The sequence below is a fragment of the Suricata suricatta genome, chromosome 9, assembly GCF_006229205.1.
Source record: "Suricata suricatta isolate VVHF042 chromosome 9, meerkat_22Aug2017_6uvM2_HiC, whole genome shotgun sequence".
NCBI classification, from domain to species: Eukaryota; Metazoa; Chordata; class Mammalia; order Carnivora; family Herpestidae; genus Suricata; species Suricata suricatta.
The window spans coordinates 4,096,398-4,108,413 of NC_043708.1; the positions used below are offsets into that span (position 1 = coordinate 4,096,398).

General features: G+C 60.3%; 1 protein-coding gene across 1 annotated transcript in view; it reads left to right on the top strand.

Moving 5' to 3' along the window:
• The first annotated feature begins 6 nt into the window (after positions 1-6).
• Positions 7-12,016, top strand: part of SLC25A29 (solute carrier family 25 member 29) — an 18,195-nt gene continuing 6,185 nt past the window's right edge. Inside the window, exons 1-6 of the mRNA XM_029950895.1 lie at positions 7-189; positions 6,047-6,090; positions 8,075-8,130; positions 9,116-9,194; positions 11,016-11,099; positions 11,411-12,012. Of these exons, the coding sequence (XP_029806755.1) occupies positions 156-189; positions 6,047-6,090; positions 8,075-8,130; positions 9,116-9,194; positions 11,016-11,099; positions 11,411-12,012 (899 nt within the window). The 5' untranslated portion in view covers positions 7-155. The remainder of the gene's footprint in view (positions 190-6,046; positions 6,091-8,074; positions 8,131-9,115; positions 9,195-11,015; positions 11,100-11,410; positions 12,013-12,016) is intronic.

The following is a 12,016-nucleotide window of genomic DNA, read 5'->3' on the forward strand; positions in this document are numbered from 1 at the left end:
CCCCTGGCCCCGGCTGGCCCCGGGCTCCGCACCAGGAGGCGGCGGCCAGGCCGAGTCCCAACCGTGCGAGCCGGGGGGACTCCCCGACGGCCACCAGTCCGGCGAGGGACCAGAGAAGGTCGAGGAGGAAGGGTAGCCTCGCCGGGGGCCAGGCCATGGCGCTCGACTTCCTGGCTGGATGCGCTGGGGGTAAGCAGGCGGGCGGCGCCCACCCCGACCGCGCGATCTCGGGAGGCCGGAGCCAGGCGTGCGGGATGGGGGGCCGGCTCACCTGCGGGTGCTGGGTCCGGCGGCTCACCCTCCGGCTGGGGTTTCCTCGCCTGAAGCATGGGGGTAACAATGCTCTCGTCTCCCGGGGCTCTTGGGGACGCTCACAGACAACAGGCCCGGAGGGCGTCTAGCACGCCGTCCGCCAGGGCAGATGTCGGGCAAGTCCTTCGGGGCTCGTCCAGACGAGAAGGCTGGGCCGCCGGGGCAGCACCGTGGCTTGGCCAAGTGGGCGACTGCCAGGAGCACGTCCCGATGCCCCCGTGCGCCCTTCTCGCGCGAGGCCTCGGACACATCTCTCTCCCGGCTTCCAGCATCCCTAGCCGGCGCCCATGGCCTCAGAAGTTGGGGGCTGGCTCCACCCCTTTCCCCGCAGGTGTCTGAGTGGGGCTGGGGCCACAGGAAGACCTCCTAGGGGGCTGGCCTTGGAGGGCCCTGAAGGGCGTCGGTGGGCCCCTAGGCGCCAAGTCATGCTTTGGCACGCCACTCTAATTCGGTTCAGTGAGCACCTGGCGGGGGGGCGGGGGGGGGGTCCCCGGGGTCCCCTGGGCGGGGAATGGGCCTGACACGTGGTATGGGCTAGACCTGTGCTCACCGGTGCGTGGCGCCGGCGTGGGGCACTTTCGCCCAAGCCAGGCTGCTAGGGTCCTCCCCAGGCCTGTTCCTTCGGGAGGGCCGCTGTCAATGTGCAGCCCTGGCTCTGCTGTGGGATGACCCTGGGCTTGCAGCTGGGCCCTTCCCCGTCTGGCCTTTAGCTTCTTTGCTTTTACTTGGAGAGTTCATTTATTTAAGGGGTATTAGCTGAGAGCCAGGTTCTGTCATTCCCCAAGGAGCTGACAGTAGAGCTGGCTGCTGTCTCCAGGCCTGGTCCTGCATTGGTGGGTTTCTCTCCTCCAGCTGAAACGCCTGCTTGGGTTTGGCTTTGAGCGCCCTGGAGGAAGAGGAGTGACAATGGCCTGGGGCATTTAAACTTCTGCGATTTCAGCTTCCTGCTCTGGGCAAGAGCAGACTGGTGGAGAGGGCTGTGCGCCAGGGAAGTGATGTGGGTCAAGAGATTTAAGAACTTCCCAGCCTGTTACCCAATCAGGCTTCAGGAAACCACGGGGCTGGAGTTTGCAGAAGGGGGAAAAACCCAGGGTCTTTCCTAAACGCGTGAATTTCTCCTAAGCCCAGGCCAGAGGGGACAGGCGGGGGCAGCTTCTGCAGGTCCAGCTCTCAGCTCCCTTGTTCCCCTCCCCACTGTGGTCCCTGCACCTGCCACAAACCCTTCTGGCTCCTCCCAAGCCCCCAAACCCTCCTCTACACACCCCCAAGTGGTGGCTTAATGGGCTGGACTGCCCCATGGCCAAAGCCCCTTTCTAACTTCTTGGGGAATGTGGGTTTTTTCCCCAGAGGGGCAGGATTCCTTCTGATTTCTCCCAGGTGTCCTGGGAGCGGTGGGGTTTGGGGTAGGACTCATCCTAAAGCCAGGCTTATTTAGGGAGCCCCTCACCCCCACCCCCACCTGTGTTCAGTCACTGTAGGTTCTACACTCAAAGGAATGCCTTCCACCTTCCTCACCAGACCCACCTAGGAGAGATCCTGTCCAAGCTGCAGGGTTGGGGCAAGGTCAGGGGCCAGCACCGTGCGGAGCTATGGGCCCCAGCCCCTCACCCCTACCCCTCAGCTGCCTTACTCCGGATCCCTGGGCAAGCCTGGGGCTGCTGGTGCACACCTGCTTCCTGCTGTGTGAGGGGAGGCCTGAGCCTCCCAGGCGGATGGGGATGTAAGTGGCTGGCCCATTCCCCTGGGGTCCTCTCCTGGTCTTATGTGACCCGGGAGAAACGTTGGCCTTGAGAAGTGGAGGGACTAGTGGGACAGTGACCTGACTGCGTCCCTGGCCTGCCTTCTGGGTCCCTGGCACGAAGGAGCCTGTGCGGAGGAGCTGTCTAGGGAACTATTCGCCGGCAGGGCCCCACCTCGACGCCTGGCCCCTGGAGACCGAGGGAGCCCCTGACTTCGGCTTGGGCCCCTCCAGACCTGAGGCTCAGCGCATGATCATGGCCGCGCTTCTCTTCGGTGGCCTGGGGTCCTTCTAGATTCAGATTCCTGGGAGGGAGAACAGTACGTCACCTCTGATTGGCGGAGTGTCGGGTCACGTGTTCAGTTTCACCCTGGGGTGGGTGGGGTCGGCACCTTGATCGAAGGCTTCCAGGCCCTCACATTGGCGGGAAGGTCAGAAAGCCCACCTACACTCCCCGCCAGGGGGTCAGTCCCAGGTCTGCGCCCGCCAGCACCCTGTGGTCCAATGGGGGCCTCCCTGCCCCGTGCACGGTTGGAGGAGGCGCGGCCCCGTGGCGGGGCCGGGAATCCTGTGTGGGGAGGACCGGTCTGCGTCCTCCTGTCTCCTGTGGCCTCTGCCTCCGGAACAGCGGTCACCCCGCTCCTACCCCAGAGGATCATGGGATGGCGGTGCCCCGAGAACCACCTTGTGTAGGGCAGTGGGCACTGGCTGTGGAGGTGGGAGAAAGTGTCCACTTGGGGCGTCTCAGCGCCCTGTCGGGGAGGGGCCTGGAAGGGCTTCCCCGTGAGGTTAAAGCAGTAAGGCTTTGGGGGGCCCGAGGCCCCGATGGAGGCGGGCCCACTTTGCTCATGTGAGCGGGGACGTCCTTGTGAGGGCACAAGCCCCTCCCTGAGGGCATTGGAATGAGCCTCTGGAGAAAGTGGGAGTGCAAATGGCTGCCTTTGGGGGCCTTGGGGGGCCTCCCAACGAAGCCGGTGGGGTGACGGCTACCCCTCCCGTCCTGGAGGCTGATGAAGGCCCGACCCTGACAAGTCTGGGCCTGGCTCCGGGACCGGCCCCCCACAGGAAGGGGACCTCCAGCATTTCCGGTGTGGGCTTCTTGGGGACCCCACAACAGGGCCTGGCTGGAGAGGGCACGGAGGCCCCGAGGGGGGCGAACAGCACCCCGGCAGTGTCGTTTCCAAACCCCAAGGAAATCGTTACAGCCCCAGAAAGTAAGTTCTAGAACTAGGCTTTTGTTTTGTTTTGTTTTAAGGTTTATTCATTATTGAGAGAGAGAGATGCGGAGCATGAGTTGGGTAGGGTCAGAGAGAGAGAGGGAAACAGAATCCGAAGCAGGCTCCAGGCTCCGAGCTGTCAGCACTGAGCCCAACCTGGGGCTCGACCTCATGGACCACAACATGACCTGAGCTGAAGTTGGACGCTTAACTGACTGATCTGCCCAGGCGCCCCTGGGCTTTTCAAATTTAGAAAATTCACAACATGCCGAGAAAGAGAAAGTGGATAGAAACCAAAGTGTGTCTCAAATGACCAGAGTCCCAGGTGTGGAAGCCTGGAGGGAAAAGACACCTTGGGGAATGCCTTTTCATCTTCCTGTGAATGTTTGAGGTTCCAGAAGAAGAAAAAGGTCTGGAGATGAGGATTAGGATGAATAAATAAATAACAGTGTAATTTTTCTCTGATCAGAAAAAGCCTGAATGTGCAGAGAGAAAGGGCTGATGTTCCAGGCCGGGTTACTTTAAAAAAAAAAAAAAAAGCCACACCCGTAGCATCTCCTGGTGACATTCGTGAAATCTGTAGATACAATCTCAGCGGCTTCCTGAGAATAATAATGCATAAATTATTGACGAAGGAGAAAGAATGCACTGACGACAGATTTCTCAGCTGCGGCACCAGAAGAGAGAAGATTCTGGAACACCGCCTCCCTAATGGCCTGGGCCTGGGCGCCTCCCCAGAGCACAGGACCGTTGTTCCCAGATGGTGTTTAAGAAATAGATTATACAGGGTCGTTTCCTTATGTGTTAACCTCCGAGAAAAATAATCAAGAGAGGCTCCGCCAGAAAGCCAACTGATCAGAGTGGAGACCCAAAGAAGGGGGTAGAGGGGAGGCGGAGAGGGAATAGCTCTGAATCTCGTGGGGTCTAAATGGGGTAGAAGAGGAAGCTATCGAGGGTGGAAAACTTGTTGGGGGGCTCTTACTGGGGTGGGGTGGGGAGGGCGGCAGAGAGCCTTTGGGGTGGTGATAGTTCTTATCCTGTTTAAAATACAAGAAGTGGGGTGCCTGGGTGGCTCAGTCGGTTGAGCGTCTGGCTTCAGCTCAGGTCATGATCTCACGGTTCATGGGTTTGAGCCCCGCATCAGGCTCGTGCTGACAGCTCAGAGCCTGGAGCCTGTCTTCGGATTCTGTGTCTCCCTCTCTCTCTGACCCTCCCCTGCTCACGCCATCTCTCTCTCTCTCTCAAAAATAAATAAAACATTAAACAAAATAAAATACAAGAAGTAACCTTTAGCCCAACTTAAACATTAGCAAGCAGAAGGCGGATACGTGGCGGTTTGCCCGAACCAGCAAAGACGTAGAAAGGAAAGGGGATGAAATAAACCATTCACGTAAAATAACAGTAAAATAACATGGAGTCGTGTCAGATCTCCCGTCTCGGCAGAACCGGAGATGCCTTCCGATGGGAGCCGCGGAAGCAAAGCCAAGCATCATTTGATGCTCGTTTCCAGGAGCATCAAAAACAAAGGAGTAGGAAACCAGGCTGAAATTTAACTGTCACAAAACGATGCCAGGTGCATGCACCCGGAAGGAAAGCAGGACTGGAAAATTTAATATCAAACACAATGGCTCCTAAGAATCAAAGTGTGAGACAAGGTGAGGGGCACAGGCTACAGGGATGAAAAATGCAAGTTGTAAAGAGGTGCGGTAACTCCCACTAGCCGCTGGGCGCCCACCACCCGGATAAGCAGCCCCAGTGGGGGGCAGGAGAGGTGAGTGGGGAAGGAGGAGGGCTCCGGGCCCAGGGGATCTAGGCTCCAATCCTCTCACCTCGGCAGCCCCAAAGCGTGGACATACTACTTCTCTTGGCCTCAGGTCCCTCATCTGTAAAATGGGCAAATATGTCATATGTCCTTTACATATGAGAGGGAGACTTAGTACGCATACAACACTAAGAACAGTGACGGGCACGTAGAAACATGAATACTGTTTGAATTATACCTAGACCCCCCCCCCCACCACGAGGGGACCTTTAAGAGATTCACACACAGGCCACTCCACGTCCCTGTGCCTCCCTGTCTCTGGTGAATGGAGTCACGAGGTGCCTGATTTCAGTGACGTTTACACCTGAACAGCACTCAGGACTCTGAAAAGGAGCCAATCTGGAGTGTGATGCGCCTTTGTCCCCCTGGGGGGCTGGGGTTTTGGCGGAGCCTGGACGGACGCCTCATTGTGCATGAGGACAAAGTCCCGAGCTGACTCCCCGGGCCCCAGGCGGCTCCGCGCAGGAAAGGGGGCGGTGGGCCGGCGCCTGGGCCCTGGGTCAGGGCAGGGGGGCGCGGGGGGAGTTGATGCTCCCGCCTGTACAGGTGAGGGCAGTGAGCCGCAGTCCTTTGGGAGCTTGGCCAGCGGTGAGTGGCAGAGGGAAAGTCAAATCTGGGTGACCCTCGGGCCCCAAGTCCACAATCTCTGGAGCCCCACAGCCCCGCTGCCGCGGGTGGTGCTGGGAGCAAGGGGACCTCAGAACTAGCACGTGGGGTGTCCCAGGGCCAGTGTCGTCAGGCGCGGTGAGAGGCGGGGGCGGGAGAGACCCCGGGGTTGGGTCAGACAGATCCTGGCTTGACCACAGGGATGGCACCCCCACTCCCACTGCCCGTGCGGACGCGAGGGCGAGGAGCCCACGGGGCACCTGGCACACGGCAGCCAGGCAGCACTCGCCGGAAGGCCCGGCGCCGCGGGTTTCTGAGGCATCTGGGTGACGCGCTCCTTTCTTCCTGCAGGTGTGGCCGGCGTGCTCGTGGGACACCCGTTTGACACAGTCAAGGTGAGTCTCTGGTCATGGGTTCCTCTCAGGTCTTCAGGGAAGGGCTGACATTGGGCCTGTGCAGGGCTGGGGCAGCTGGAGGCCCCTTTCCAGTGACCCCCCTTTTTAAAAATATTAATTCTTGAGAGAGAGAGAGAGAGAGAGAGAGAGGGAGAACGGGTGGGGGAGGGGCAGAGAGACGGGGACAGAGGATCTGAAGCAGCCTCTGCGCTGTCAGCAGACAACCCGATGGGGGGCTAGAACTGTGAGATCATGACCTGAGCTGAAAACAGGAGTCGGACCGTCAACCGCCAGAGCCCCCCTCTTCTTGAAAGAGAGAGCGTTTCCGAGAGAAAATACAGAAAGCCCGAGGTTGTCAGTGTTCCCAGGAACGTGATCTTCACAGAGTGACCACCATGGGCACGAAGCAGTGACCGGTGCCCCTGGGCTGGTGCGCACCTGCGCGGTCTGAGGCCCCAGAGTGTGACCCCCCGGGCAGGCGCGTGGTTAGCCAGTTCCTCCCCCATAAATTGTCCAGATCCAGGTTCTCAGATGCTCAAAACCGAAACAAAGGAAGTCCATGCTCTCCTGGGACTCCCAAATAAGAGTCTCTCCCCGCAGCTGGGTCTCGTGTCCTGACACCTGGGGATGGGGACGAGCGGTAGGTGACGGGGCACTGGGCCAGACCCTGTGCCCAGTGTGAACGCTGAACTTGGCGCCTGTTTCTGCCGGAGCGAGGGTAGAGCCAAGGCAAGGATGTCATCCCTGGCTGGGTTTGAGGTCCCTTCCTGTCCCCTCTGTTTTCAGCGGAAGCCAACATGGTCGCTGGCCAAGAAAAGGACTTAGGAACTCAGGGCTGGGGTTTCCTCCGCGCAGGCACGAGGGCCTGGCTTTATGGATTGGCTCTGACCTTACAAGTTCTGTCCTGCTCGCCAGCGTGCCGTGTGAGCTCAGGCCGGGCGCTTTGCCTCTCGGCCCTGTGTTCTCGCCTGCGAACTGAGGGGCTTAGGCAAGATTACGGAGGCCATCGCCGGGCCCTGCGCTCACCAGCAGGGTTTGGGCTGCCTGGAAGGCTAGTGCTGAAGAGCACAGATTTCTCCCAGCGCGTCGTATGCAGGTTGTGGGGGAAGGGCCAGGCCTTCTTGCCACACGGGGACCCCAGAGCCCCTGCACAGGCCCGCTGAGAGCCTAGCTGGCCGTCCAGGGAGGTCTGCCCACAGCCCAGGGCTGCCTGGCACCGTCCACGTTATTTGGTGGCCACATGGCATAAATGCCCCTGTATCCGGCCAAGAAGTGACTCGATTCACTTCCTCGGCCCGGCTTTGCAGGGGGCACGCCCCTCTGACCTATGACTCGGCCTGGGCACCACCGGGCCCCCTTTGCTAGCCCCTGCGCCCCCAGGCTGGGAGTACGTTGTCCTGGGGTCTCTGCCCTCTCAAAGCCCCTGGGTGATTTGGGTGCAGGAGCCTCTCCACACCACTGGGTTCCTCCCCTTGGACCCCCGCCCCTTGCTCCCGGAGGGTGGTCTTTGAAGAACCCCATCGGGTGACTTTTCTGGCCAGTGTGGCCCGGGCAAACCTGTCTTTAAAACGCAATTTTTTTTTTTTTTTAATGTTCATTTATTTTTGAGTGAGAGAAAGAACAGCAGCCAGGGGAGGAGCAGAGAGAGGGGGAGAGAGAGAATCCCAGGCAGGACTCAGAGCCTGAACTCCCGAACCGTGAGACCATGACCTGACCTGAAATCGAGAGTCAGTTGCTCAACCTACTGAGCCACGCAGGGACCCCAATCTTCGTCCCCGGTAGTCACTCGCCGCCACCCCAACTCGTGTGACCCCTCTTGTTCTCATAATGTGATGCTGTATTACCAATGGCCGTATTTTTTATTGGCTATTTTCCACCATAAAAGTTAAACAGTTCTCATTAAAAGAAAATTGGAAAATGTAGAAAAGCAAATTAATTCCTTATATCGACAACCCGGTGCTCACGTTTTGTTCACTTCGTTCAGGCCCCCACCCCTGCCACCACCATTTTCTTCGTTGACCTTCTCTTAACAAAAGTAAGGTAGGCTGTAAAAAAAAAAAAGGTTCAACCATTATAAAGACATATAAACAAACAAACAAAAAAAAGGCACAGACCAGGGGCGGGACTCAAACTCACGAACCGTGACGTCATGACCTGAGCCAGTCGGACACTTAACCGACTGAGCCACCCAGGTGTCCCCGTGGTGGCTGTTTTGACTAACATTTAACATGTAGAAACGGGCACGCATGCTAAGTGTACAGATCCGTGAATCACCCTGAAGCCCGTGCCCCGGGAAGGTAGAACAATGTCCCCCCCGGAGCCCCCCAGGCCTCCCAGCAGCCCCTGCCCTTTCTCTGGCCGTCCACTCTCCTAACTTCTTTTTTAATGTAAGCTCCATGCCCAGCGTGGGGCCCTAACTCATGACCCCAAGATCAAGAGTTCTTCCGACCCAGCCAGCCAGGCACCCCACTCTCCTGACTTCTCACGCCATGGTCCCCTTTGCCTCTTCCTGAACCTCAGAATTGGACTTCTGCCCCAGAACACATGAGGGGACACCCGTGTCACACGTCAGGTCATGCGGCACGTGACTGGGAGATCCACTCTTCCTTCCGCCAGGCCCTTGGGACTGGACTTAAGCCAACATCTGGCTTTCCTTTTTCTCCCAGAATCCCAGCCCCTGTCCTCTGCACACTGCCTTCTCACCTGCTTCCGTCCGCAGGCAGGTTCCTGTCTTGCTGCCCTGGACATGACAGTGACCCGGGACACTGCGTGTAAAACCACTTTCACCGACGAGTGGCCATCCCGGGGCAGGGGCGGGGGTGGCGAGGTGGGGGGCTGGCCCTGGGGGCTCCGCACCCAGATGAGATGTTGAGATTTTGTGTTCCCTTAACCGCCTTTCCTTTCTGAGCTGGGGGGCTGTCTCCATCCTTAGCAAAAGTGTAACTGATGTAAGGAGCGTAAGCCTCAGTCCGGAGAGCGCTGGTGAGTACAGACCAGCGAACCTTCTCTGCTCTCCCCCAACCAGACCCGGGCCTGCACCGCACCCTGCCACACCCTCCTACTCCGCCCCCCCAGGAGTCCCCTCCCCAACTCGCAGGGGACAGGTGAGCTTGGCCAGCACCCGTCCTGGGGCGGGGGCCCAGCTGGGGCTGGTTGGGGTCTCTCCACCCTGCAGAGAGCTGGGAGCCCTTCTGGGTGTGTGAGACAGTGACAGTGACAGCTTTTCCAGGGGCGGGGCCACCCATCCTCAAAGGAGGTCCTGTCACCCCAAAATGTTCACCCCAACTCTAGATGTTATAAGACCTGGCCCCATTTCACCCCCAAACCTGGTCCCCCAGACGCCCGGCCCCCAAGCACTCATCCCGGGTCCAGGGGTCAGAAACAAAGGGGAGGGGCCTCTGTGCTCCCCTCCTGTGGGGCCTGTGGGGCCTGTGGGGCCCGAGCCAGGCCCAAACCTGGGCTTGAGCGAGTCCAAGCCACAGACTTGAAGCCACTGTCCAGGTAGGTGTGTGAAAGAAAGTCCAGCCCGAAGCGGGGACAGCTCTCTGCTTCCTTACTTCTGCTACCACGGCCCACTTAGTGCCCATGTTGGGGGCTGCCCGAGAAAGACAAGTCCAGAGGGGACCCCAGAACACCCCCACTGTGCGCACCAGGGGCTGCTGGGAGAAATCAGGAGTTTCCCAGAAGGGAAAACGAAAACCCCTTGAAGCACAAAACCCACCCAGAGCAGCGCTCAAGGTGCTAATATGTGATTACAGTTCAACAAGTCCTTCTGCTTTCCTCTGAAAACCCATGCTTCCCCCACCAAGAGCTGGCAGCACTGGGCACCCAGGGCGGGTAGTGGTGCTGGGGTGACCTGCCCAGGGTGCACTCGGGCGTCTGCCACTTCTCGGGGCCGCAGCCACCAGCTGCCGAGGGCCTCGTGTGTGGAGATGATACTTTCATGATCTTAGAAAACATTCTTCTGGAAGTGCGTTTGTCCACAGAAGACCCACGGGAGGGCTCATACCAGCCAGCACCTCCCCCTACCGGCCCCCACCAGCATAGCTGAGCTGCCCGTGTCATTGGAGAGGACAGAGAGCCTGGGCAGAGTTGTAAAACATCACTGAGCTTCAGTCTTCCCATCTGGGAAATGGGGGTCATGAGCACACGCACCTTGGCTGTTGATTCCAGTGTTAGGCCCTCTGGTGCTGCCAGGCACCGAGGGGCGTTCCTGCCAGGGCCCTGGCTGTGGTAATGATTTCTGAGTCCGCTCCTGAGAACGTGACTTACCCTAGCTCCCCACCTCCACCCCTACCCCCGGGACCTGGATTCCAAGTTCAGGAAATGTCAGTCGAGAACACTGTTTTCACATTACGAGGTTCAGGGCCGCAGGGCTCCGAGGGTGGCTGGGCGGGAGGCCCAGGAGGTGGTGACACGGCCACTAAGGAGGCTGTCAGCTGCTCTCCTGTCCCTGCTTTGGTAATTCACCCCCACTGTGCGCACCAGGGGCTGCTGGGAGAAATCAGGAGTCCCCAGAATCCAAGCCTCGTTGCTTTTAACAAACCCGCCGAGGCACTGACGCCCCCTGATGTGGGGAGTTGAGTGTTACGGATTAGGTGAGAAGCCCCTTTGGCATCGGCCACGGCCACCAGAGCAGTGGGGGAGTCGGGGAAATGCACATGGTGCCAAGAGAGTGCAACAGGAGGCCTGGCCCCTACTCGGCTGAGATCTTGGGGGCCCCCTGCCCCCTGTGCGGTTTGCCCGCTGGTGCCCCCTCGCTGAGGAGGCACAGACGCTTGGCCCTGCCCCATCCTGGAATTCCAAAAGCCACGGGAGGCTGCGTGGCTCCCTGGGCCTCCCCGGGCTGCCCGGACTGTGGGCCTTGGGTGCTGCGGGCACTCTGGCCCGGCCGGCCCGCCCTTCACGGGGCCCTGTCCTTCCAGGTGCGGCTTCAGGTCCAGAGCACGGAGAAGCCGCAGTACCGAGGGACCCTGCACTGCTTCCAGTCCATCATCAAGCAGGAGAGTGTGAGTGGCCTGGGGCCCGGGGGGAGGGGAGGGGGGTGGTCAGGGTGGCCGCAGGGAACCAGCCCCTGGGATGTTTTGGGCCTCAGACCACAGAGCTGGAAAAGCAGGTGTCTGCAGCACTATGGCACAGGGGCACTCTAGAAATGGGCAGGTGTGACTGCCCGGGCCTTGGACATTGGGGACACCGGTTCTGGGAGGACCCTGCTTGGTCATCCACCCCCACTCCCAGCTGCAAGCAGGGCCTGGGGGAGCATGGTGGGCCACCCCAGGCCCCAGGCAGGAGTGCACCTGACGCTGTGTGTGCCCCGCAGGTGCTGGGCCTGTACAAGGGCCTGGGCTCGCCCCTCATGGGGCTCACGTTCATCAACGCGCTGGTGTTCGGCGTGCAGGGCAACACCCTGCGGGCCCTGGGCCGCGACACGCCGCTGAACCAGTTCGTGGCCGGCGCGGCGGCCGGCGCCATCCAGTGCGTCATCTGCTGCCCCATGGAGCTGGCCAAGACGCGGCTGCAGCTGCAGGACGCGGGCCCGGGCCGCACCTACCGCGGCTCGCTGCACTGCCTGGCACAGATCTACCGGCGGGAGGGCCTGCGCGGCGTCAACCGGGGCATGACGTCCACCCTGCTGCGCGAGACCCCCAGCTTCGGCGTCTACTTCCTCTCCTACGACGTGCTGACGCGCGCGCTGGGCTGCGAGCCCGGCGACCGGCTGCTGGTGCCCAAGCTGCTGCTGGCGGGCGGCACGTCGGGCATCCTGTCCTGGCTGTCCACCTACCCCGTGGACGTGGTCAAGTCGCGGCTGCAGGCCGACGGGGTGCGCGGGCCCCCGCGCTACGGCGGCTTCGTGGACTGCGTGCGCCAGAGCTACCGCGCCGAGGGCTGGCGCGTCTTCACGCGCGGGCTGGCGTCCACGCTGCTG